The 27426-nt window shown below is 37.6% G+C and overlaps 2 protein-coding genes across 3 annotated transcripts in view; one reads left to right on the plus strand and one right to left on the minus strand.

Annotated features, from left to right (window-relative positions):
• The window catches only part of MRPL13 (mitochondrial ribosomal protein L13), a 36843-nt gene extending 36719 nt beyond the window's left edge, over positions 1 to 124 (minus strand). Inside the window, exon 1 of the mRNA XM_063327473.1 lies at positions 1 to 124. Within this exon, the coding sequence (XP_063183543.1) occupies positions 1 to 27 (27 nt within the window). The 5' untranslated portion in view covers positions 28 to 124.
• On the plus strand, positions 103 to 27426 carry MTBP (MDM2 binding protein). Of its 2 annotated transcripts, none has more exons than XM_063327471.1 (22): positions 103 to 214; positions 705 to 785; positions 1831 to 1904; positions 1989 to 2134; positions 2616 to 2674; positions 3553 to 3697; positions 4942 to 5059; positions 5636 to 5770; positions 6568 to 6662; positions 7115 to 7187; positions 8813 to 8930; positions 9488 to 9661; positions 10811 to 10924; positions 12265 to 12429; positions 12825 to 12918; positions 14314 to 14469; positions 17048 to 17143; positions 20624 to 20890; positions 21980 to 22226; positions 23401 to 23514; positions 25265 to 25330; positions 26875 to 27426. In XM_063327471.1, exons 1-22 carry the CDS (start codon positions 172 to 174, stop codon positions 26908 to 26910), a joined length of 2616 nt encoding a protein of 871 aa, XP_063183541.1. In that variant the 5' UTR covers positions 103 to 171; the 3' UTR covers positions 26911 to 27426. The 2 variants fall into 2 exon arrangements, with proteins under 2 accessions (XP_063183541.1, XP_063183542.1); XM_063327472.1 differs by having other exon boundaries at positions 130 to 253.

The raw sequence follows: 27426 nt of genomic DNA on the forward strand, positions 1-27426 counted from the left end.
CTGGGCCGCCTTAGTGTAACTGGCCATGGCCGCCCGGAGGGGAAGAACGGGAAGGGCAGCGGAGCCCCTTGGCCGCCGCACCGGCGGGAAGCGGAAGCGCTGCCCTGCGAGGGGCGGTGCGAAGGCGGCAGCGCGGGCTGTTCGCAGCGGCGGCTCCGTCCCCGCCCGGCCATGGATCGCTACGTCCTGCTCCTGAGCTGGGGGGAGCGGCGGGGTGAGGGGGCTGCGGCCGGCGGGCCTGGGCCCGGAGCGGGTACGGCGGCGGGGGGCCGGGGCCCGGCAGGGCGGGAGGCCGCGCCGTGTCGGGGGAGCCCCAGCCGCGGGGCCGACCGGGCTTCCTTCGGGAGGGAGGTTCTTCACGACCGCCTGTCTGGAATCCGCGCCCGTGCAGGCTTCTCTGGGTCACTACCTCGTCAAACACCCCCTTTTTTCACTTTTTAGTAACTTAAGCCTTCAAAACTTCGGGGTTTTCGTGTGTTATTGTGACACTCTACATAACTCGGTAGAGCGTTCCTGAAAGGTGCGCTACTGCAAGCAGAATTTGACAAAATTTGCCTTTTTAAACTCCTGCAAATCTGTAGTTGAGAGGGTTTTTTTCTTTAAACTAAACTTCCAGTATTAGACTGAACTTTTTACCGTATTTGCAAGAAAGCAAGACTTCTGCAATTCAGTAGTTTTAATAAAAGCTTTTTTTTTTTTTTCAGCTGGGACTGCTGCAAACGTTTATCAGTTCCTGAAAGAAAGCTGTAACTCATCTGTAAATGCAGATGTGAGCGCGTTCCCAGGTAAGTATAGTAACGTACAGTAAGGTAAGGCAAATGTTTCCCAGGAATTGGCCTGGGCACATTTTAATGTTCTCGGTGAAACAAGTCAGAAGGCTAAGGACGGAAACCTGATTTCTGAATGTGCCTGAACCCGCAGGTGGGACCGGTGCTGCTGTCTCTGTGGAGAACCTGGGTCCTTTCAGCAGCCGAGGTGTTAGGAGATGATTAAATAGATTGGGCACAAGAAAGGAAAGACAAGGGGTTTGAAAGATCAACAAATTCCAATCCAGCTTAGCAAAGTGGAGTAGGAAAGGGCTTGTTTCTTATGTGCAGCTTGATATTTTCATTTCTCCTATGATGTCTTCTAATTTTTTCAGTAGAAGCAATATTTGTCTGTTGGGTAGCAATTCAGAACCCTAATCCATGAATATTTATTAAATCATTTTATCATCTTAAAATAGACTTCTGAAGATCTGCTTCATTACTTCTAGTGGTTGGGTGGTTGTTTTGGTTGTTGTTTTTTTTTTTGTTAAAAAATGCTTTCTTTGTTCTTTACTTGGTTTGGATATTGTGTTGAGTTGTTAGGGCTCATCTTGTCACAGCTATCATCTAATTGTGATTCATGTGGGGAACCACTATAAGCCGTTAAAATTCATGAAGATAGGAATGTTAGGCTGATTTCAACTTCTGTGCTTTTTACTGCATAGAAATGTTGAGAGAGCATCTCATTTTGTGAACTGCATAAACGTTATGAAAGTTGTGATTTAGTTTAGGTACAACACAACTTCTGCAAATGGAGAGCAATATCGACCAGAATGCAGAGGAGGTCAAAAACTTTCTTATGTATTAATAGTCAGAGGATCATTAATAGTTAGACAGTTACTTAGACACTCACCTACACCTTAATATGTTTAGATCTTAATTATGATGCTAAAGTAAAGTATAACTTAAGTCACTGTGCATGTTAAATGACTTGTGTGGTCTTTCAACAGAGATGCTCATACTAGTAGGAAGAATAGATTGTAGTGGACTGATTATTCTAAATAATGGTTTTATCTCTTTTCAGCATGTTCAGTGGCTGGTATTCCAGGTGTAAAGAAATGGTATTTTGCAAGCCATGTTATATGTGGTTATTATCAGGTAAGAGAGAATATAAGTTCCTCAACTCTGCCTGTCTCTAGTGCAAGTTAAAACTGATGTTTGGAATTCTTTTTGCTCGATTAGTTCTGCAGTTCTGATTGGGAAGAAGTGAGTTTTGACACACAGAAAAATGAAGACTGTCTCCAAACAAGTAGTGACGAATGCCTGGGAGCCATACAGAATTTTGAGGAAGAAGACAATAACAGTAGAGAGTCATTGTCTGTGACTGAGTATGCATATTATTATTTTCATTGAAAGCATAGTGATCTGACACTTAACAGTGATAACCCAAGGGAACCGAGAAAATTTAACAAGTTATTACAAAAGCAATAGTTAACTATGAGTAATCCCTCAGTACTACTGAAAATAATTCCATTTCGTTTAATGTAGCTTTTTTTTTTAGCTACAGGTGATTTTTATAGAATAACTGGACAGTTCCCTACCAGCTGACAGTTAAATATACAAAAAGAAGTTTCTTGCTAAGAGAAAGCTGACTGTCTTGAATCCTGCTTCCAGTTTTACTGAAGATAGTTTTGATGTAATATAGCCTACTTCTGCCTTAGTAAAAGGGGGGATACATATATCTCATTGCATAGAATGTTTGTGCAGATTTTAAAGGATAAGATACTTAGATCAGTTAGTATGCATTAGTTATAACTTTCTGTTTCTAAATTACCTTTTTGTTTCCAACCAAGTTCTCTTCATTTTCAGTATCTATGATGAAGCTGCAGAAAGTCTGCATCAGTTAGCTGATAAACTGCCCGCCCCAGGTAATCTCTCGTAAAAGAGCAATCTCTTTTTGAGTTTATCTTGTTAGTTATTAGTCTAAAAACTCAGCTGATGAAGTCATAGTCGAATGGAAGAACTCAGAGGATATTAGTTTGTTAGTTGAATTAACTTGTATTCGGCTCTTGTAAGTAGTTTAAGGAACTTAAATTGATTGGCCTCGCAGATCAGCCTGTGATTTGCTTCTTGTTCCTTTGGAAGGCTGTATTTCAGTAGAGACTAATGTAGCTATTTACAGAATTAATTTTTCTATCTGAAATGGCACCAAAGTTATAATAGACAGTAAGCAATATGAAACTCAACATGCAACCACAGGAAGTTTTTATGAAAAAAATGGAAGGTTTGACATCGGGCTTACGTCTGATTTGCCAGGTGATTGTGGGTGGGAGCTAAAAAGCTGTGAAGGAGCATAGATAGAACTGGTGGATTCAGATTTTATAAACTGGAGATGAGTATCACTTTGCAGGTTAGTTGAGTCATGTTGCAGTAGTTGAGTTGGGATAGCAAAGGAACTGAATGCGGAAAGAATGAGAAATAGCAGTTTAGAGGTGTTAAAAGGAGGAAAATGACATAGTGTAGTTGTATTGGAGACAACTCTGATCTGTCAAATACAGCGCTAAGTGAGAGAGGAGAAAGGTGTAGTAACTGAGCAAATGGCAAAATATTTCATGTTAATCTAAGAGGAGCAGTGAGAGATGAGCTAAAATGCATGAAAAGTGTTTTAAATCTTGCTGAGGTTCTTGGAGTTGATCTTTAAGCCCATTTCAGTGCAATCAGTGATAATTGGTACTTTTCTATCTTTAAAAGACTGAATCATTTACTGAATAATGGTACTTTGAGTCATATATAACTGTTCTTATAGGCAGAGCAATGGTTGACGTAATTCTGCAGGCTGCTGAACGAGATGGACCCAAGCTAAAAGACTGCTTACCTGCTATCGGTGCCCTGAAACACCTGAGAGAATGGCACTCTGCGAAAATCACGATTGCAGCAAATGACTCTAAAGGGTATGCCATTTATTTTAGGTCTATAAACAAGGCCACTCTTGTTTTATGTCAGTATATGTCAGCGTTTAAAACAAAAACAGTGTTTGAGTACTTTATATGTATACTTTGAAAATACATAGATGTGTCCCCTGTTATTGTTTGAGGAATTACTCATGCTGATTTGTTGTAAATACATGCCCTAACCAGAGGGGCAGGCAAAATAGCAAGTCCTCTGAAGTTCCTGTTTCTATGAGATCAAAAGGTAAAATATTTTCTCTTTTCTTTCCATCACTAGTGGCTTCAGTGTGCATACTATGTTTTGAAGATGTACTACTATGCTACATAATAACTTGTATTGATTGCAGTTTTCTAGTGTTTGTAATATGAATACATAACTCTGCTGGTTTTACTTTAAATTTTATATTACCTGTGGTATTACATTTAAGGGAGAAAAAAAAAAGTGTCTGATTTGTCCTTGGCTTCATAGAATATGTGGTTAATCCTAAATTAATAAAACTTTAAAATTAAAATGTTGAATGCTCAGTCCTTAGATAGAATAAGCAGTATGCTTACCATATAGTACTTCCTAAGGTATATGGAGGAAGAGAAACTTATTGCGGTGGCTTCCATGAGCACTTGATCTCAGTGTGCATTGATAGCTTCTGTGCAGCCAGCTTTTGACTGAATAACTTTCTGCTGCCTCTTACGTAAAATGAGGCCACTTGGGCATGCAGTTTCTCTGATGAAAGTTCTGTCACTTATTCTTCCTGTTCTGTTGATGGTGCTGGTTACTCTTAGAAGACAGAGACTGCCAGTGGGACCCACAGTTACTGGCCGTTCTCTCTCTCTGCGGTTGTTGGGTTTGGATAATACTTGTGCAGCAGTCATATCTCTACTTAGAAGGTTACAAACCATCTTGATGGGCCAGCGATAGCCCCAGTGATGGCTACCTGGCTTTGTTCTAGCTTCTAGTACCCAACCTTACTGTGGTATGCCTGCAGCTTGCTATTGCTGGTCTTATTTGATGTCTGACAAAGTTCTTTGCCATGACGTTCACGGAGCATATGAACAACTTCCTTTACGGAGCCTGAACCAGCAATTCTATAACATTTTCTACTTTGTGGAGTGTAAAGCAATATGTGCCTGTCTTAACATACGCAAGACTATTCAGTGCAAAGAGGTATTAGGAAAATTCAGTCAAATTGCACTGCATGTTAATTTGTACTACTAAATTCGGTAAGATTAATTCTTCCTTATTTTTACAGTAGTTGGCAAAAGATTGCAGACTATCTGTTGGCAGACGTTGTATCTTCGGATGATGTCATGAATATTATTGATTTAAAAGAACTCTGGAGAGGGAAGATTCAGATATGGGAAAGAAAGGTAAAATAACTTTTTTCATCTGGTTATTTTTTATAAAGCATCCGAGTACCTAATTTAAAGTGTGTGTGGCACAGGGCATTTTATGCTTTAAGCCACATTTGGTTTTGAAAATGTAATTCAAGAGGTAATGTGCAAAGTATCTGGGTGGGTGGGGGAACAACTGGCTTTTTAGCATGATGAAAGGATAAATGAGATCAAGGCATCGGGATTCAAATTTCAGAAATCCAGATGCTCTCCTCTAAAATGTTTGCCTTAGAATTTCTTGTTCAAAATGAGATTGTTTTGTATCTGTCACAAATCATTATCACGTAACTCTGACAGTCATTATTGCAAGCACGTGTCTCATGTTTTTGCAAAGACTGATAGCTTTGTGATTGTGAAAGGCATTGTTTACATTTTCAGTATTAACGTTTTGGATATAGTAGTTGGTTATCTCGGTCTAATATTTTTACCTAGTTTTACATATTTGCTGGAAACAAGTATAATAGTAATTGTTTAAAATAGTAATACATGTAACTGGCTGAAAAGAAATAATTTTTCTCTCTCTGTTGACATGTTAATTGTCTCTTTTTCCAGTTTGGATCAGAAGTTAGGTTTCCAGAATTTTGTATAAAGAGCACTTCAGCAAAGACATTCAGCACTTCACATTTAAGTTCTTGCTTTGCTGTTAAAAATGAACGACAATCGAGGAATGCTGACACTTTGCCAGAGGCAAGTATTATTCTTGGTTCTTTCTTTGAGCCACTAGAATTCATCTGTTTTACTTTCCTGAGAAAATTAGTAGTTGGGGAGGTCCTAGTCAGAATAGAAAATTAAACATAAAAGTTTAATGATTGCATAAGACTGAGAAATAATTCTTTTGTTCACGTGTATTCACAAAACAGGTCGTTAAAATTTCATCTGTTCTTAAGAATGTGGTGCCGAATTTTTTTTAAGAAGAAGCTGAGACTTTGTTCGGTCTTAATACTCAAAATATGTAACTTATGTATGAATTCTGTATTTTTTGGTTGGTGTTGGCTTTGGTGTTTTGTTTTTTTTGTTTTTTTTTTTTTTAAATTGCTGGTGCTGTTTCACGTTTTCCACTGGAAGTAGATATTTGATGGGAACTCCAGAATCATACTTGTTGAAAAAAACAAAAATGAGTGTTTATGAAAACCGACATCCGTTAAGAGATTATTATTTTCATTGCTAAAATATGTACACTTTGGATTGCATTGGTCTTTTCCTGGTAGATCTTATTTATCTTTGAATTTGGGTAAGAGTTACAACACATTTGATGCACATGATTGACATTCTGTAAAGAAAGTTTTATTAAACAGAATTAAATACCTTCCTTGTTTTTTATATAATTATGTTTAATATAGTATTCGTGAAATGCTTTTTTATTCCTTTATACCTCTTTCAGATGCACTTGTAAGGCAAATGCCTCCAGCAAAACACTTGAGGAAGTTCTATGGAGATAACATCATACATAGTGTTACAGATTTTTTGATTTCATCTCTTTTCAGGTTTTTCATTACTATGGTCCTGCACTAGAATTTTTGCAGATGGTGGTTCTCTCTGATCTACCTTCCTTTTTTATATCGGATCTGGAATTCGAACTGTATCCTTTTCTAAGAATCTGTACTACTGATAATGGTCTGTAGCAGAAAGAAAACAATCATGCAAGCAACACATGAGGATTAACAAGGACTCACTCTATTCTAGCCTGCCAACGCAGTCAAACTGATTAGTCAGAACTGGGGTTTTTTATGTTGCTTTTATGTTTACTAGTCTTGGTGTAACAATGGCAGCTTAGGGTGTATAAGCCTGCCAGGATTTTATGTATATAATTATCTGTTTATGCTTGCCTATATTAAAATATCAGTGGTGTGTTTCATCGTATAACATTTCCACTTTGCCTGGAAAAGTGAGTTTCATATATTTTGTGGTACTGAAGTATCAAATATTAGACACTTGCAGACCTTATTTGAAAAATAATCGTAACATGATTTGTGAAATAGAGATGCATACAGTTCTTTGTGAAGATGAGGTTCCTTAAACTGCTCTGTTCAGGAGCCTGGCAAGAAAGGGTGTCAAGGAGACATCTACGCTGCTTTTGGACCAGATTTCATCTCTACCTGGGAAGGTAAATATTTCTTTTGTTTAGGTTTAGCAGAAAAATTAAGATATGTTTATTGCTCATAAAAGATACAAGAATAATATTTTTAAACCTAGTCTCTGTGTCAGGTCCTCCAATATTTAGTTTTAAAGCAAATTTGGCTTCTAAAGTTGCACGCTGTACAGATCCTGACAATTTGTAAGCCCAGTGAACGTTTTTCTCTTTACCTTAGCTAAGTTGTGATCTTCTGAAACATTTTGTAACTTTTTAATCATATCCTGATAGATAATTTCTGTGCTATCATAATTCAACTAATTTCTAGCAAAAGGCAGGCATGTGTGCAGCCTACAAAATGTATCTGTCTAGTCTGAAGTAGTAAGCTTTTTTATTTTGCCTGTGAGTATTCTGCTTTTCCATTCTGATTTTGGATAAAGAGAGTTCTTGAAACATTTACGAGCCTACTTTTTTTTATTTTACTCTTTTTCCCTTGGAATGATAGTATGATTATTCATAGCCACAGTATTAGTTTGAAGATGTTTTTCCTGAATATTTAAGGTGATGTATGCTTGTTTAGGAAAGGTTTTATTTTAGTGTTTATAAAATAAATCTATGCCAATCAAAACAGAACCTGCAATGTGAAAATGCTGATACATTTATAATTAATAACTTATGTTCTTTGTTTACTGCAGAGATGGTATTCCATTATCAGGCTGTATGTTTCATCTTCAGCTTGTGATTTAGGTTTTCATGTCTTGTGATCTTCTGCTTGTGATTTAGGTTTTCCATTCTCCATTATGCTTAGCCAGAAAACAAAGAAATCGTTTTTCTAATGCTGTAGCAAAAATATCTTTTGGAATAGTTTTATATTGGTAAATATCCCAGGTAATTTTCATTTTGCACGAGGATACTGAACGTTTGGTCAAATACCTTTACAGTCTAAGAGCTTGCATTTCTACTAGTTCTTTCAAAGAAAAAGCCAAAACAGTTAAAACACATTCTCAGGCTACTTTTTATAGTTGCACATGTTGAATTAAATATGTTTTCAAGATGATAGTTTCTTGTAGGGATTTTTTTTCAGTCTACTGCTGGAAATAGTACACATTTGTAAGCTTTTTTTAATAGCTGTAAAAGCATTGCTTTATTGCTTGAGTATTCAAACGCTTATGCATTTTTTTCTATTAGTGCTTATTAGCCTGAAATTTATGTACAGACAGAAACATAATCCAGAATCTGATTATTTGAAAAGGATAATATGTAGGGAGAAAAAAAATTACGTTTTTCAAAGGAATGCAGTTGCTGATGCCAACTATATCTCTGAATTATCTTTTCATTCTGGATACTACTTCTACAGAAGTGTTTTTAGTCGGATTATTGAAAGATTTGTAATAGGTAACAAATACTTTCTATGCACGAAATAGAAATTCATCAGTTAATGATCTCTCAACTGGAGCAAAAAATAAGCACAATTTTTACAGCTTGTGTGTAAAATGCTGTTGTTCTATCTCAATTAATGTGAATGAAAGAAGTGTTGAATAAAGATTATTTTCTTCAATTGAAGTACGTTTGAAATAATGCCAAATTGGTATCTCAAGAATTAAATGTAAAATAGCTTTTGTAACATTCTATGTATTGTATTTGCTCTTGTTATTTAGGTGGGAGCTTTATTTACGTTGCCATGTAATGTAAGCAGTGGAGTGATCCCATCCCCCACCCAGCTGAGTGCCAAGAAATGGAAGGAATATATGGCTAAGAAACCCAAGGTGATTACTGGTAGGTAAAGTGAAGATGACTACAGGTATATTTTGTTGTGGTTATATCTATATGCACGTTTGCATGTGTGTGTGTATATATATATATATACGGTGGGGTTTTTCTATACATTTGGGATACCGTTTTTTCTCCAATGAAATTACGTCGGTGATTGTAATCTTTATTGGTACAGAAGGTTTTGGTGAATGTGAGTTTGGCTATGCAGACTTGTTATAGAGGAAAATTGAAAATGGCGAGCATTAGGGAAGCAATGCGTCTCCTTCAAACCATTTCTGTGTTCTATCTATCAGCTAAGATCCAGCTTCCATACACCTTCCTAAGGTGATTGGAGAATCCGTGGGCAAAGTGTTTTGCTTCTGTAGATGGAAATCCCTGTGCTTCATTTAGATGCTTCCCTTCTCACTTAAGCATTTCCAGAGGTTCTTTAGTGCACTTGCATTTAATTTCAGCCTCTTCCCAGGAAAATACAGAACATCAGGAAATGCAGATGGCAGATTATAGCTTGTTTTAAAGCTGTTTTCCTGACGGGGTTTCACAGTTCCGTCCTGATGTTTAAGTTCCAGAAATTGAACTGAAAGGAGAATCTTGTCGATACTATTTCTTGCTGCAAGGCAATGGCTCTGGAGGATGTAAAGCAACGTTGATTCATTCAGCTAGCCAGATCAATGGTACGGCCACTCTTGCTGCAGTAAATGGAAAGCTAAAGACAAAAGCAGAAGAAACAGAGTCAAGTAAGACTTATTACTTATTTATTTAAGAGTTTCTGAGTGCAGGCAAATGCTACTAAGATTTATGTGTTCCTTTTATTCATTCCAGCCTGTGTTAAAGGGAGAAAGCAAGGAGGAACATTACATTTTGATTAGTATCTCTGTTATTACAGCAGTATTTTTTCAAATTGATAAAAACACATAATATGACCTTATTTATTCACACAATTTACTACTACCATATTTTTAAAATCAAACTACATACAGTTGTAGTCAGTCATTTCTCATAACTATAATTAGTTGTAAATATTTTAATGTACAGGGACATCCAGGTAGTATTAATGCAAATCAAATTTGCAAAAACTTAATGTAAAAAGTGTGTATCGTTGGTGTAAAAACTGACCATCCCATGCCTAAAATCTAGTCAATTATCTGTTGACAAGCCTATTTCACTGATGGTTTGAAATAAAAACAGTAAGGCTGGCAGGCAAGTTGAATTTCATGATCGTGTCTTCAGTTACTTGGCAGATGTCTGTATCACTGCAGAGTGGTTAGGATATGAGCTCGCAGATAATCAGCTGCTCCACTAGGTAAGAGTGTGCATATAGACATTTATCTTGGTTGTCCTGTTACAACTATGCGTACTAGATAACTTTGCTAATTTGCTCTTAATAATGCTGACAAAGATAAAGAGCACAGTGACCTGCATCTTATCCTCTCATTTCCTTATTATCGGAATAAATCCCTGTGCGACATGACTGACTGCTTACCATTTGTCCTAATTAAAATCCCATTAGGATGGTGTCAGAAGACTGAAAAGTCCTTGACCATATGTTGGGAGAAAACTTTTCTTTCCTGGTATCCAGCTTAGGATCTTTTTACCTTCTTTAAAGTCATGTTGTGTTGTCGTTATATTGGGTTTTTTACAGAAATTCAAAAATACTGGTCAGACATCTATTCCAAGTTATCCCCCTGGTGTATTAATTCAATTGTAATTAATTTCCCTTTTTTGTTTTTTAATAATGATTAACCATATTTGAAAGTCTGCTTGTTTCCTTTGAATATGGAAATGGTATGTCTGCTGGGTTTATGTCTTCTTTTAAGAAGTACTGACTTGGTGTCTCCACAGTCCTATGAGAGATCTTAATAACAGAGTTCTCCTAATCTCTATAGGCTTTCCTATTGCTGACTTTATCAAGTCTCTGCCGCGTTTTTGTGGAGAGGAGATTGTACAGAGAGAAAAGAAACTGTCTTGTCTCCAAGTGTTTGCCTTGAAGGAATATCTCAGTAAGTAATGGGGAGAGCACTGGTAGTTCTCAAACTAATGTTTAAAAGGTCTTTATTTCAAACTGAATGGGACGGCTCACCTTGCAAAACGAAGGTGAGTTGATCACTGTGAAGAAAAAAAACAGAGCTTTAAAAAGAAACTCTTTGTAGTATATCCATGATTGTATGTCACATAATGACTTAAACATTGAGGAAAAGAGAATACCGAACTTAAAATAAAGTTGGTTGGTGTTTGTTACACTTACACTCTGAGAGTCTGAGCACACTTTTGGAATAATTCTGTGGTAATTAACTTTTTCTCTACTTTGCTTTTTTATGCTTTTTTTCCCCATAAAACCTTACCGATGGATGCACCTTCTACAAAAATAAGAATTCTGTTTTGGGGGTTTTTATTTTATTCTTTCTTGCAAAAGTGGTGAACAGCAGAGGAGAAGTATGCATTGGAGATTGGTTACATTTATCATGATACATCATTCGTAATAATAACTGAAACGTCACCCTCTGTACATTTTCATGACTTTGCAGAGAAGTACATTTGACTGTCCTGATTTTTTTTGTCTAAGTCCATTGCTCAAAAAGACTCAATTTAAAACAAAAAATGCTTCTGAGAGATTGTCAGGATTATTATTGAAAATGGCATACTGTGAAGATAATTTAAGTGTATTATCATTAACAAAGTACCAGTTTCAGGAAAATAAGATTTCTGCTAATACTCTTGTCTTCCACCCCCCACCCCCGCCAACTTGCAGTCATTCTCAGCTTCCTGTCTACCTCAACCCTGAGCTCGGGGCTGCCTTAGAGCTTGTGTTTTGAGTGGGTCACCCATTCTCCATGAGGATGAAGACTGAATAGGAGCAGTTGGGATTTGCTAGTCATCCTAAATCATATCAGAATTACCTGACCTTTGATATTCTAGCCAAAAAGACCAGAACAGGGTGTCAGTTACATTGGAGCCACACTCCTGCAATGGTGGTAAAAATAGGTGGGTAGGAGGCTCTACAGACTGGAGCTTTTCATGTTCAGCAAGTCCAGATGTTTGTCTCTGGGGGATTCAAACCTGGATATACTCAGAAATGCACATATGAAGAAATTGAAGGACCGTAAAAGGGTGATTGACATGTGATTTCAGCTCTTCTCACTGCTAACTTTTTTCACCTCCCATTGGAGTAGACGGTCCATGCCTTGCGTAAGGCTACAGTAGTAAGTGTCGCGTTAACTTACTTGTGTCATTGTTTTGGGGTGGGGAGTTTTTTGTTTGTTTAATTTTTAACAGGCTCCAGTTATTCTTTTGTTACTTAGCAGGTGTAGTAGCTTTTCTTTCTTTCTCTTCCCTTTTATAGAGAGAAAGGAGTTGACCGAGCAGCCTCCAGTTATTTCTACTGATGAGTTCAAAAGCTTGTTAGAACTTACAAGAGAATGTTTTCTGGACCTGTGCAACACTCGTCTTCCTAAACCTGTTCGACAGAAGGTTGCCAATAAAACTAGGTCGTGCACTGTGACTTCTGGTAAGTATCATTATTTAGAAAATACACTGCTTATTTTGGTGTGTTTTCATATGTGTTGTCAATTTTATACTTAAAGGAGAATCTTTTACCAAGAGGAAAAAATAGAAGGAAAAGTAAAGCAGCTTTCTAGGCTTTTTTTGCAAACTGAAATTACCCTTGCATTAACTATTTCCTTTCTTCTCGTTGACAACAAAAACTATGCAGAAAACATTTCTGATCACAGCACCAGGCAGGTTTTCCTTATATCTGTATATTTTTATATATATATAAAGGAATATATACACATACAGATATATATGTGTATAAAAAAAGCAGTGTATATGCACTTAAATATTTCTTTAAAGAATAAGATTCTTTACTTCAGTTAAGGCTTATCCACCATATATTTCTTGCAGGATCTGATTTAATGGAGCCAAATCCATTGGAGTGGCCAGAAAGACACGTTCTTCAGAATTTGGAAAACTTTGAAAAAAACAAACAAAAAATGAGGTAACGGTTAAATACTGGAGATTCTTTGTAGTGGCTGTCGAACATCACCCTACAGGAGCTGTATACGTTGACAGCCATTTTGTAAACTGTTTTCAAATGTATTGATAATCTTTCACAGGAAACATTGCTTAAGGCTAAAACTAAGTTTCTATCAATTTCCAAAGGTGTATTTTCTTGGTATTTAAAGTAGTATTGTTTTGATTCTTATTGAAAAAAATGCAGCTGAAAGTTAGCTAAAAGTAACATAGTTCCAAAATTAAATTACCAAAATAGCACTACTAGAAAATAGCAGCCATAGTCGAAAAAACATACAGAAGGGTTTTTTTCCGCCCAACGTGCCCTGGGGCATAAATAATTAACACAGTACAGCAGTTTTTGTCAGCATGTATAATGTGTTTCTAATCTCCTTTTATTTCCTAAATAGTCAGGACTTGGTATCAGATCTCAAATATTAGGTTTATGTTTGAAATTTATATTTGGTTTTCTTTTTCCTTCAGTGGTGTTTAACTGAAGGCTGTAGACATTTGCATCACTTAATACAGCCTGTTGATTTTAGCTTAGCTCTTGCTTTTACGGAAGACTTAATGATCTTTGCTGGGTCTTAACATTTTTGCTGACAGATCTTTAGAGCAAGGTGTCCAACTTCCTTTTTCTTAGTCACTTCCATCCCATTTCTGCCTTTCAGATGGGCTTAGATTGGAGTTTTGCATGTCGGAAATTCTCACATTAAGATCTCTGCTTTCTCATGGGTATTATTGTTGTTGTTATTATTGTTTTTTGTTTCTCAAACGGGTAAAGTTCTTCCTTCTAATTAGCTTCTGAAAAGCTTCCTGCAGACCTTTCTGTTTCATAATCAGTTAATGTTTATTTCATTATGTTCTGAACTGTTTATCTTCTTATCCTAAATCAGCGTACGGCATGTTGCTTAACAGTAGAAAAGAGCTATTTGCTATACTTGATTGAAGACACTTCAAAAAAAAAATGGAGACTTGAATGCAGTAGTGGCTTTATGGTTCCTTTGATGCATATTGTATGTCTCTTGCTTTTTTTTTTTTCCCCCCTAAGTCAGGAATTAATATTTGATTTTACGGGTCTGTAAATGGAAAAAAAGGATGAAGAATGTTCTTCCCATGTTCTATTTTGTAACTAAGCTATAAAACCTTGAAGAAATTACTTTCTTCAGTAGGGTGGTAGAGAATTTGCATCAACTGTAGTTTATCATGAACATTGGTGTAAATGTTCAAGAAGCAACCTTGTTCGTTTTACTTTGGAAATAAGCTCAGTTGCTCCAGCCTAGCAGTGATTTAATTTTTTTTATTTTTAATGCAACAAGATTACTATATTGAAAAAAAAAAAACATTGGTTTTGCTTTTTTTTTTCTTTCTCTGTTTTCAGAGTTTCTATGTTTGCACACTCATCTGAACAATTGCTGGGGCATAAAGACAGCCAGCGGGAGTCATTGACATTGCTCGACGCTAAAGAATTACTGAAGTATTTCACACCAGAAGGGCTACCAGTTGGTGATCTTCAGCCACTACAAATTCCCAAACGGTATGAATCCATCATATTAAAGCCACTGAAGACTATACTCAGAACTGATGTAGGGGAATGTGAACAACGACCCAATGAGAGTCTCAGAGTGGCCTAACTGGATTTGAGTTTGTAGCTTGCAACATCCTTGCATCGTGTGTCTGACAGTGAACTCAACTGCTACAGTCCTCCAGTCGGTGTTGCGTTTTAGTTCTTTCAGAATCTGAAGTGGCTGCAGATGATGATGTTGGTCCTCTGCATTTAACTAACAAAATAATCACCTGATGTGCAAAAGTGTGCAAAGTAGACCTCTGCCATGGCTCCGCTCCAGGCTGCCACCACCGCCATACATGTCCGTTTAAAAAGTATTTCCAGCAAAGCACAAGTTACTGTGGCAGAACCTTAATTTTATTGGTGGGATTTCTTTCATTCAGTGGAGGGGAGACTAGGTGGGAAGACAAAGTGTAAAAAGGGCAATAGCTGAGCCTATTTAACTACATTTGTCTCATCTCATGCTGGCCAGCGTTCCTGTCTATATTCTTATGTGGTAAAGTGCTCCTTAAAGGAAGCTTGTCTACTCTGACTGCAAGTATTCATCCTTGTGTGTCTGCTATTAAGTATTAGTGTATTAACCACTGCTTTTTCAGCAAGAAGATTGATAAAAGGAGTTAATGGAGTAATTATCAGGTTCTGAACATCTGTTAGAGTTATGGCCAACCTATATGAGAGTCAGATAGTGTTTGTAGAAGCAGGGTCTATACTTTTATGCAGTGTGTCACAGACTGCTAGGTAAGCAACACGATCTTTGCATTCACTAGAGTTATATTTGTTGACCTTTTTAACGTTGAATAATAGAATACATAGTGGAATTACTGGATACAGCCCTCGATCTTTTTTTAAACTTCATTATATGTAATAAATTAAGAGAGCTTTTGAGAGGGAAAGGTTCTGTAGGGTTTTGGAGAATACTTATTGGAGTTTTGAAACTCAATTGAAGATGTTCTGAGTGGGGAATTCAAGCAAGTTGGAAAATACACAGTGAAGATTGAGAGTCTCCTACAGAGTTGTTAGTTAATGAGTGCAGATGATTTAGGATTTTGTCTATAATGAAAAATATTTTAATTCCGATTAGTTGTGTGGGAAATATGTGAATAATTTGTTGACTACAAAATTATTATTTTTTTTAATCCCTGATTTTTCAAAGCCTCCAGAGAAGCTTTATAGCATAGAATACTTTGATTCTCTTGAGTAATTTGCTTTGAGCTATCGCTGAGTGAGGTTTGAATTTGCGGGCGGTTGCCCCACTTTGCTTGGATTTCTGCCAGTTGATATGAGGAAGTATGATGATGAAACCTTTGCTTTGTAGTACCTTACTGTAATGTGAGTCTCTCATAATTCTTAGAGATCTTAGATATCTAAGGGAAGTGTAAAGCCAAAATCAAGATACTAGATAATAAAGCTTGAAGGCTGTAAGGGCTTCCAGTGACTTCTGTATGTATGTATGTATTCTGCTTGGTCTAAAAAGAAACTGGAAAAACCTATGAAAATCCATAGCTAAGTTATTGTCTGGGTGATGGTGAACCATTCCTTTTCTGATGTACCAGGTTGCTGTTACTGTTGTGTCCAGCAGAGCTCTGTACTAGCTGCTCATCCTCTAGCAGGTGCTCTGCCTAGATTCTCTGGATTAGTAGCTTTGCACAGTAGATGTTCAAGCACAGTGACTACAGACCCAAAGATTTCCCTGACCAACAGAAGGAAAAAAAGAGATTTTATGAGAGACTGGTGAATTAAAGGAGTTTTCACTTGTTTTCCACATTTGAGTTTAACTAGAGATTTGATAGAGTTTTGTCTGACAGTCTTTCTAAATGGCCATCTTGCTAGATTCAGTTTTGCATCTTTCCTGGATGTTTTTCCCGGGTAGTTTTTCCAGTGGTAATGGTGCAGAGACAGTCTAAGTGAATAAAACTTGAATCAATGTGTAAGTTTCAGATACTGCTATGTCTTGCCTTCATTTCTTCCCTTCGTTAGAGATGATTGGGATGTGACTTTACAGGGTATGCTAGGATCTGGCAGCAAGCTTTTCCTGTCTGTCTTTCTATGGCTTATCCTGTTGATATACTTTAAAATACATTGGTATGATTAAGTTGCAGAGTGTTACTAGCTGGAATTCAAGTATCACAGGTGACAAGTGATTAGTTATGAAGCCTTGGAAAGGTGACTGTTAGGTGAGACAACAACTTGAAGCTAAAGGGGAGGAATTCACTGATTATGAGAGGTCAGTTCCTGGTTCCTCTCAGTTCATTCTACCACTCAGGTGCCCCATTGGGAAATGGGGTTATTGTTGCCTGTTTTAATTGATAAATTATTTGGAGCAGTGACCTCTAAACTGGTTGAAATGTCTAAGAGCTTCTGTAATAATAATGGATCAGTAGCTATTAGTTAGTTGAACTTAAATTCTCACTTCAGTAAAGATTTAATTTTCCATTGATGCTGCACCCCAGGAACTTAGATACAAGACATGCTGTTTTGGTATTCCTATGTCAAGGCATTTGTTTCTGACTGTAATTAGTTAAAATAGATCTGTATTTTTTTCTTTCAGTGAAAATGCATTCCTTTTGACACCAGAGCTTACTCCTCGGAAACTCAGAGGTTTGCCTTTCGAAAAAGCAGCTGGATGCCATTATCATGGACTTGAGTAAGTTTCCTGGTTTGTTTTCCCAAAATTATTTTTCAGCTTCTGGTCAAGGTGTAATTAGAAACATTTCAAGCAACATGAATCTTAACTACGCAAAACTTCATGTATCCTTTTCCTTCATTGGAACAACTTTGCACATGCCACCTCGCCCTTTTTTACCTTTATTTTATTCAGTGGTTTAAATTGCAACATGTCTGCCTTGATGGTAATGGAAAAACTTTTAGGTTTTTTTCCTAAGTTGTGCTGCTGTAGCTACTCTCAGTGTCTCTGGAAATTTTAATTCAGAATTAGAAGTGGCAAGGGGAAGAGGGTTCATTAGTACATACCAAGTCCCTGGAGCAGCACATAAATGAACTAAGTACGTAATTTCTACTTTAATATTAAATTGTAGGCACTTTCAGACTAGTAGTCATGAGGTTTATGAGACCTGCTGTGAAGCTAACTCTGTGTTCAGGGAACCTGAAAACAACACCAGCAGGCAAGCATTAGTGGTAAGAATCTTTGAAAGGATCGATATGGTTTGGACTGTATTTAGTGCCAGGCAGCCAGCGTTCGTAATTTGTCAAAGTGTCCATTGGGAAAATATCATATAATGTAGCTGTAAAAAAAAAAAAAAAAAAAAAAAGTTTCTAAAAATATAAATATTGTGATTGAGGAGAAGAGGAAAAGTACATATGCAAACACAAGAGTAGATAATTCAGCGTAACTCTTCTGTATGGACAGGCTCTTGGTCTTAATGCAGTATATATTAAGAAATGCAGCGGATACCAAGCAAGGCAGTTCAATCTTGGTGAAAATTTCTACAGCCTCCTAAAATTGCATTCTCAGATTATCTGAATGTGACTAATGATACCGCTGGTATTTTTCTCCTGTCAACTGCACAAATAGTTTGGTTAAGCCTATGTTTAATATCTGGTAATTTTAGCCACGTTCTCTAGGGAGGTGAAGCAGTCATTCTATCTGTTCAGCTGTGTGTTTCTTCTCTTTTTCTAAGTGGGAACTCATGAGCCTCTTAACCTTTTTAGATTTGTAACAAAAGGCACAGAGAGGCAAGTGGGTAGGTGGGGGAAATGCAGATTTGTCCTCCCAGGTACGGGAAGAAAGCACTTGGCCCGTGTATGTTGGTATGTGGTAGCATGTTCACCTGCCTGACCTCAGCAGGGAGTGCGTGTAAGAATTCAAATTAGGCACAGCACAGCTCATGTCTGCCTCTTCTCATAGCAAAATATGACCAGAGGGAGGCATGGATATTGTGGAGAGGAGGGGGACCCTGGCACATTAATGTTACAAGGGAAACGTGCTAGCAATAAGGGAGGAAAGCAGGAGAGTGAGACGGTAGAAACTAGTGCAAAAGGGAGGAACCTAGACCTGTACAGTCAGAACATATCGTAGGAACACATGGTCTTTTGGAGCGGATGTGTTTTGTACCGTGCAGTTGTGATTGCAGTTTCCATCTGCATAGCTGATGTATTTATATTTGGAAGTAAAGTCTTGTCAACAAAACCAGGAGTCGCAGTTATGATTAAATCAAATTTCTGATGTAATGAACCTGTGCCAAACACTTGGATCTTGTGTTGCAAAGAGGAAGTAATTGCCGTTAAAGCAGAGTGAGTAAAATGGCAATTTAACTTCTAAAGATAAAAACATTTTTATCTTTGTAGGGGATGTGATTACTCAGGGGACTGAGAATATAAATAAGGAAAATTAAATACCTTGAAATTTGTAAGTTAAGAGAACTTACTCTTATCAGGTAATGAATTTATTTCTCGTGGAAAGTCTCACTCAGCTGTACAAATGGATTCAGTGGTCTGCTATTAGAAAAGTGAATTTCTCCCTGAATATGAAATACTCTGAAAAAAGTGGAAAAATCGGATCTAGAAATTTAATGTAACTCCATGTTAAGAAATAAACGTAAAGAATATTTCTAGAGTTCCTAAGGATAGGAACCATTGCTGAGTAGTTTGGAGGGTGGGCTGAGAGATAGCTCACGTTGTTCAGAATGCTTGTTAAGAAAAGGATGGAGTAATATCAATAATAGCATTGTCTTTCCCTGCGGTAGAGGTAACGTAAGTTACTGGCGTCTTGCAAGGAATCTTGGAAATTTACACAAGAGAAAAGTCAGTTGAGATGCGTTTTGTACAGATGCAATCTCATGAGTATATTTCACTGAGTTAGCACTGTTCGTTTGTTCTCTTTCAGCTCCCTGATGTTTAATACACTTTCTTGTTTTGATTTGGTTGATTAAACCGCTTATTCTTTGTGTAATCAATAGGAAGCTGGGAAGCTTGTGCTTGTTCAGGGACACTCCTGTATTTTTAGCATTTAAAAAATGTGACTCTCTCATATAGCAGTACTTATCTCAGACAAAGCTGAAAGTTGCATTTCCGAAGAGTGCAATTAGCAAAGAATCTATACTAAATAGCATTTAAACACTTACCGTGACGGTTCTTCCTCATAGTTGGTTCTTCCTCATAGTTACACTCAATTAGTACAATCTCACAGCAACCTAGTTTTTGGCAAAACCTGGCTTTTCCTAAAATTATGTCAGTGTCGTTGCGTTTTGGGATTCCTGAAGCACTGGTAACTTGAAAATGACATATGTTATGCTTTGGGATGTGTTCTTCAGGCATTTCCTATGTGATTCTTTTATGGCATGTGCACTGAAGAAATCTCGTGTTGTTTGTTTTGGTTGGTTGGGGATTTTTGGCCAGCAAAGTTGCATTCTCCCAGGAAAAAACGGAGGGATATTGCATGATCATATTATCTTGTTAGAGTGTATCATTTTATATGTTTCTGGATCTTAATGTTTTGATGGATGCTTGTAAGGTCTGAGGTCTGAAAATGCTGTATCCACTGTGGTGTGCTGGGTTCGTCATGTATTTGGGTTCAGAGCTGTCCTCATTGCTGTTTTATTGGAGTTCCACACTGGTTGGCACGTTAACAGGGGTAACATCTGTTATGTACAGACTGAATTAATTGAAGATGTCCCTGCCCGCTGCAGGACGGTTGGACTAGGTGACTTCTAAAGGTCTCTTCCAACCCAAACTATTCTATGAATATGAAAACCAGTAAAATCTTAAAATGGAGAGACTGATGATACAAATGTAACACAGGGCTGACTATAAGGAGCAAAAAATCCATTGTCAGCATCCTATTGTTCAAGGAAAAAATTCTGTTAACGTCCATGGAAATCTTATGCGTAAGACCACGGGGTAAAGACTTACAAACAGTGTATGATTCAGTTTCTTTGTTGGAGTTAGAGTTAGACTTAAATATAGCTAAATCCATCAGGCATGTGTTAATTTACTGGGCTGTTTCAAGATATCTTTCAGAACAATACACCAGTCCAAACAGAAAAAGTTTTGGAGATTATATGATAGTCAAAAAGTAAGTTGTTCTGTGGTTTGTTTTTTTTTTTTTCCTGATTGTAAGAAAACAAGAGACTTTCTCTCACAGATTTCTCACAAACTTCAATTTTAGATATTGTCTGGATAACAGAAGAGCCTTAGAGAGAGATGTGGGATATGCTGAACTTCAAACTCGTCTTATTCGCTATGAAACTCAGACGACTTGCACCAAAGAGTGCTGCCCTGTGCCGGTTGTCTTGAGCCCTCTCCCATCTCCCGCAGTCTTGTCGGAGCCTGGAAGTGTCCCTGATGGAGAGTCTTTACAAAGCGAATTCAAAACAGAGGCATCAAGGCTAAAACGCAGATCAAAAGACTTGGATTGCTTTTATCCCAAGAAAAGGTAATGCACTGAATAAAATAAATCTTTAGCTTGAAATATTTCAGTGGTCTCTTGTGAAATGCGTCTTTTCTTTCATCTTGAAATGTTTTTAGTCAAGCTATCTAGACGAATACTCTAGTTGTTTAATCCTCTTCTGTAGGTTCATTTCTTCCCTCAAGTGTGACTTCTCATTGATAGCATTAGATTAATCAAAACCATGCAGCACAGGCACCTTTTATTTTAAGATATTTGGGGTTGTATCTTGCAGTCTCAAGTGCCTTTGAGAAGGTGACAGATAGGCTCATCTCAGACCGAAACTGTCAGCGCTGTTGCAGTACAAATGAACAGCTAAAGATTTAGAAAGTACTGCGCAAACAGAATAATTAAATTCCTAATCCAAAGGACTGCTGGTATAAGGTGACCTACCAAAATTCAAACTTATTGTCAGCCTTGTTTATTAAAATCTTTTCTGGAAGCCTAGTTTTTAAGACTTTCCTTTGTACCTTGTCCTCACTCTGAAGATGCAAACTCTTTGCATCAATAAAAAATTAACTGCTACGTAACACTACTTCTGAATTCACTTTTTACTTCAATACTTCACTTCTTCCTTCTTTCCAGTTTGGTACCCTTTGCAATCTAATCACAGTAAGCCTCAAATAGAGGTATGGTTTTAGGAATATCCATATCTTTTGCAGCTTACTGAATAGTTAGAAAAGAAGATGTGATTGTACTTAGCACTTCATAAATTGGAGTTTCAGAATTACGACCGCCCTTACAGTTGAAGGATCAAGCATTTATGATGTTCCAGTAGAATTGTAACGCCCAACTTCCCATAGTTAAAAATGAGTTGTGACATCCCTGTAGGGCCAAAAGAAATTAGGTAGTTTCAAGAAGTTTTGTTTTATCCTGGGACTGGAGGCCAGCAAATTCTGTTCTCCGTATGCAAAACTACCCCTTCTTCCACAGAGTTTATCTCGTTTCTTCAGTTCGTTTCTAGACTTTTTTAATCACAGGTGTAGTGGGTCTATATATCAGAGACCAAATCAGTGAGTGAAGTGTTCTTCTGATACAAAAAATGTTTTGGTGTTTTGTTTTTTTTTGTCTTTCCAGGCTAACCAAATCTGAGAGTACAGATTCCCTCCTCTCTCAGGCAAGCGGGAGTAGTGGGAGTCACTACACAGTTGCTGTAGCGAGGAAGCGCTCTGAAAGAGCAGTTTCCTTAGCTTCGATGCCATTGAAACAGCCTGGTCAAGCCCACAAAGTAACCACTAAGGTTGACTCAGGAAGTTGCATGATTGCAACTGAATCCCAGACTTCAAAGCCGGCTAAGGAATCAAGATCCCAGAAACATACACGGGTAAAAGCCTTATGTTGGTTGCTTAGTGAAAAGGCATCTGCTTAACGTCTTCCCATGTGACTTGATTTTTTAATTCTTTAACTGAAAGCGAACTGTCTTCATCTCTATTTGTTACTGTTAAATTTCATTCCGTTCACTTGTGTAAGTGAATCCTGAAGGCACTGAGGAGAGTGCTGCGGAAGCAAGCAGTGAAAAAGTATGTAAGGAGTATTATATCATGCCCAGGGAATTAAGGCTGAGTGGAATAACAACTAGGCATAAAAAAGGTGGGAATGGATATCAATGAATAGGAGTTATGACATGTAGAAAATTAATATAAAACCTAAAGGCACCGAAGAAATATCTGTGCTGGAAGGGTGTCCTGGTTTCAGCTTGGACAGTCAAAGCCATTGTAGAAGAACAGACTATTCTGAGAATCAAGATATTCCAGTAGTTGTACAAGTCCATTAATTGAGATAACATTTAAATACTTTGATGCAATAATGTTTAATTAATAGCTGTATATATTACAAATGCCACTTTTAAAATACAGTATGCAAAACTGTTTCTGACTTGGTGATCCTAATTTTAAATTAATCCCAGGGTGCTAGAGAGGGCACTGCGTGAATGTTGGCATTGTGCTGTCAAAGGCAAGTTGGGAATGACCCAAGTAAGCGTAAATTGGTGTGACTCATTCAGACCTACAGCAAAGTTTAAACATCTCTGATATAAAGAATTTCACAGTAAATTTCCTAATTGGTCTGTAGTGTCTGATTATATTTTTTTATTTTTTTTTTTAATATGGATGTGTCAAACAAGGGAATATCAATATAAAGAAAAGTTATATTTTTATATATATATAGTATTTTGGGGAAGAGAAAACCCAAGCCATTATCAATTTTTTTTTCTTTTTTCCAAGCTCCACATGAGTATTCACTGATCCTTTACATTGCTTTGACATGTAAGCATTTCCTTAATTTTTGAGATGAAGGAAATAGAAACAGATTGTTAAATAACTCTTCCCAAATTTGGTCAGTGGGTTGACAGCATTTGGCCAATGGATTAAAAACAGAGCCAAGATCAAAAAAGATCAGATGTTCTTTTTTTTTTATTATTTTTCCTTTCCCCCCCTTGAACAATTTTTCATGCCAGTAATTGGGATGAACTTTTTGAGTGTGTTTCTGTTGCTTCCAAGATGCTGAAGGAGGTGGTTGCCAAGACTCTTCAAAAACATGGAATTGCAGAGGATCATAAGTGCTTTGCATCATGCAGCCAGCGCCTATTTGAGATATCAAAGTTCTACTTAAAGGTAACTAGAAGACATGCTCTTAGAGTTGTTTGTTCTTAGTTAAGTGAATCCATTCCTGAATAAAACTTGAGAGGGACTGTGGGATATTCAGACTTGATTAGGCTAGTACTTCCTAAAGATGTGTTAGTAGTTTGTAGAGTATGTGGATAAACCTTTGGCCTTACCAAATGCAGAAGCAAGTTTCACGATATATTTTGGTGGTTGTTTATTTGTTTTTAAGCCTTACAAAGCAGTAGTCTTTTATGTGAGATAACATGTTAAAGCGATGGTCTGGTAGGTTAAGGTCATGCTTATACTATACTTCCTTAGCTGTTGTAGCTGTCTCGCGGCCACAACTGTGACAGCTCAGCTCCTCCCTTGTGCTAAGGCTCAACAGGGAGCTTACACAACTGACTCAGAAATTCTAGTCCCCTGACATGCTCACAGAAGTCCTTGTAAATGCATTGTAAATGTGCACAACTATCTAACACACACTGACCTGTCAGCGCCATGTAGAATTGCATCAACCTCATTTTTAGGAGGAGGTAAGAATTCTTTCCACGATACCTAGGAGTCAGTGCTTCAGCCCATGTTACTTCTAGTGACTAGTTACTTACTAGTTAGTTACCAGTCCGGGCACAAAACGGGGTTAAATTAGAGCGGAGGGTGTTTAAAAGCTATTGCTCGCAAGCTGAGCGGCTGTTTCTGTTCGTCTGCATTCATTTAGCCTACCGCTATTTGGGAGCTAACTCAGTTTAGTCAACTTCAGTAAAGGTGATTTAAGCTAAATGAAGTTGCAATTGGAAGAGGGCTGAATGCTTACACAGACAATTAGAACATCTTGCTGATGAGAACCAACATCTTAAATAATTAGAACACAATTGCACAGTCATTCTGTAAGCGCTCCCAAAATCTCCCTGAAATATGCCCCGAAGGAAAATCTTCTAATCCAAAATCTGAAAGAACTGCGGTAGGGATGAGTGAGTAGGGCAAATCAGATGGGTTGATGGTGCCATTCCAAGTAGGAGAGGAAAAGGAAGAGTACTGCAGTGATCCGGTCCTTCAGAAAGCCGACAGGGAGAGAGTTGTAGCAGGATTTTGTTGTCCTGAGCTGTCTTGCAGCCCCAAGTCTGTAGGAGCCCTTTGAATCCTTTTGTGTGCTGCGTGCTTCAGAAACGTGGTATCATTTTCCTTTGGAGACAAGTAGTAAATGAATTTTCCTAGTTTTCCTTTCTCTTTAGGCAAAGTTACGTGCGTCCTTTGTTTAAGAGAGTGGATTAGGTTGGGCTAATTGGACTGCAAAACAGACAAACTGTTCTAGGTTTTTCCTTTCTCGCACTGATTTTCTTTCTCCATGTCCTCTTCTCTGTTCTTTGCCAGAACTCTGCATTGCAGTCTAAGTGCCCGGTTGATTTCCATTTTTATGTAGAAATAAGATTTCAATCAAGAGTGTAAGAATTTTAACTATCATTTAAGAAAAAAAAAAAAAAGACATGTCTGGAAGTGTTTGGAGGGTTAGGAAAAATGTGGCCAACTGCACACTTGGGTACTAGGTTTGGATTGCTGTAGGGAAAGCAGCAACCCGTTGGAATAGATTTAGATTATTTCTTTCTTTAAAAAAAAAAAAAGAAACAAAGTTAAATAATTCTTCTGAACAAGGTGATGAAAGAGTAACACACGCTCCCGCCCCTGGTTATTAGGGCTGTTATAATCCAAATTAGAACGAGCGTATGAGTTTGCTAATTTCTGTGGCTTTGCGTTTCATATTTAGGATCTTAAAACTTCTAGAGGACTTCTTGATGAAATGAAGAAAACTGCAAATAACAATGCTAAACAGGTAAGACCATTTGCTTGTTTGTTCCTGTAACTAGCGATGGATAAATGCAGCTGTGGCAGCTTGGCTGTAGAATGGTTTAGTCCATAGCTTTAAGAGATGAAGAGATGCATTCCTTTGGCTGCAGGTCTCGTTTCACTCTCTGATCTCACAAAAACTCTCTCAATCAGTAGTCCCATAGCAAAATTTCCAGTTGCGTATATTCAGGTTTTAGATGATATTCTAGTTATAGCTGCCAATATGATGTGCCACAGCGAGAAATGGAAGTGAAGGCAATAAATGTTTCCATGTCACTGGGGGGAAAAAAAAAAAGAAAAAAAAAAAAAGCAGAGATGAGATATTTCTTCATTTGTGAGAAGCCTGGATCATTAGGGAATTATTCTTTCCTTGTGTTGAAGGAAATAACATTTCGTTTCAAAGGTTAGGAAGCAGTAAATGGATCTATAAAAAGAAATTAATTTCTTAAAATAAGCAATGAAAATCAGTAATTTTAGGCTTGGGAACAGCTGTAACCGCAAGAGCTATCAGATGACCTTATTTGTGTGTAAGGTGGGACTTACGTGAACAGTAGCACAGAGCAAATGACAGGAGTAAATACTCCTGTCCTCCAGAAATTAATTAACTCGCTGATTTAAATCATGCTGAAGTGACTCTGTGATTTTAAAAAAAAAAAAAAAAGTATCGTGACTCTTTACAGTACAGTTTTCAAAATCGTAAATTAAATGGAAGGATTTGGACTGGGGGAGTTAAATAAGAAAATCTGAACTCTTATGGAAAACTGCTAGATCCCCACAGAATTTATTCTACGAGAGGAATATTTATTGTGTTCTGTACTCAGTTCCCTCGTGAATTGCTTACTACAGATCATAAGGTTTCAAAAACTACACGGGTTGTGTGGAACTGGGATATTGGCGGTATATATTGTTTCTCACCACCATCTTTGCCTGGGGAGGCCAGTTGGTAGTTTTACGTATGTTTGCTGTTGGCAAAGAGGCGTTAAAATTGGGCATCTCTGAAGCTGGCCACCTCTCCCTGCATTTGAGAATACGTTGAAATTGCTTTATAAAAAATGGAATTGCCCAGGACCAGTCAGTGGTCTGAACAGCTACCCAGTTTGGGAAACAGCAGTAATAATGGTTGTGGATACAGCAGAGCACAAATTATCCTTTATTCTTTCCTCTGTGGCTTTAGGAATTTTTTGTGCTGGAACACTAGCTGTATAGCGTTGTGCCTGCACCTTGTTGCCTGGTGCATGGAGAGCATGGGGTGGAGTAGCTCAATTCAGGGGATCCAAAATGCCTTTTTCTAAAGGCAGGGCATTCTGTAAAATGAAATACAATTCTTGGGTAACGCTGAATCCTCTCGGTTTGCTAACAACGCTCTCTCCTTTTGAATGGATTACTTTTAAATCCGGTTCAGTAAACACCACAGGGGTGGTGACAGAGGCGGTGATAAAGAAAGAATTGATAAATTGTATGAGACGTTCTCAAGTTGCTTTCAAGAACCGCAGTTGTGTAAATCATTTGTTTTCTCATTTCTTGTCCCAGGTGATTGAATGGGTTTTGGAGAAGGCTGGCAAGTAGAGGCACTGACCGGCTGCTGTTCACGCCTTCCTCCAAACGGCAGAGACAGAGCACTTCGGATTGTAAGAAAAGCGTTACACTGCCGAACGCGTGCGCACGCGTGTCTACGCGCCGGAAGGACTCTGGTCGGTGTAATTATATAGACTCAATTCTCAAGCACAGTAGCACGTTTTGAAACTTTTTATAGTGAAAGTTTTAATTTTTTAAAAAATTCAAATGAAAAAGGTTTTTATTTTATATGCGTATTTATTATGTTTCATTGTTAAAAGGAATATAGCTTGACTTGGTTTGATAAAGCTTAGTATGTTTTTCAACCAGTATATTTGTTTTTTATGTGAATAAAAACCCCACCAGATTTAATTTTTATAACAAAACTACTTTGTTTTACCATTTTGCGTGAAAACCTCTCTGCTATTTATTACTACTTGCTGTTATATAAACTGCTGTTTACAGCGTCGACCGTTGACATTTTATAAAATAATTAAAACCAGATCCTGTTCTGCAGGTGGAAAGCAA

The sequence above is a fragment of the Chroicocephalus ridibundus genome, chromosome 2 (assembly GCF_963924245.1).
Source record: "Chroicocephalus ridibundus chromosome 2, bChrRid1.1, whole genome shotgun sequence".
NCBI lineage: Eukaryota > Metazoa > Chordata > Aves > Charadriiformes > Laridae > Chroicocephalus > Chroicocephalus ridibundus.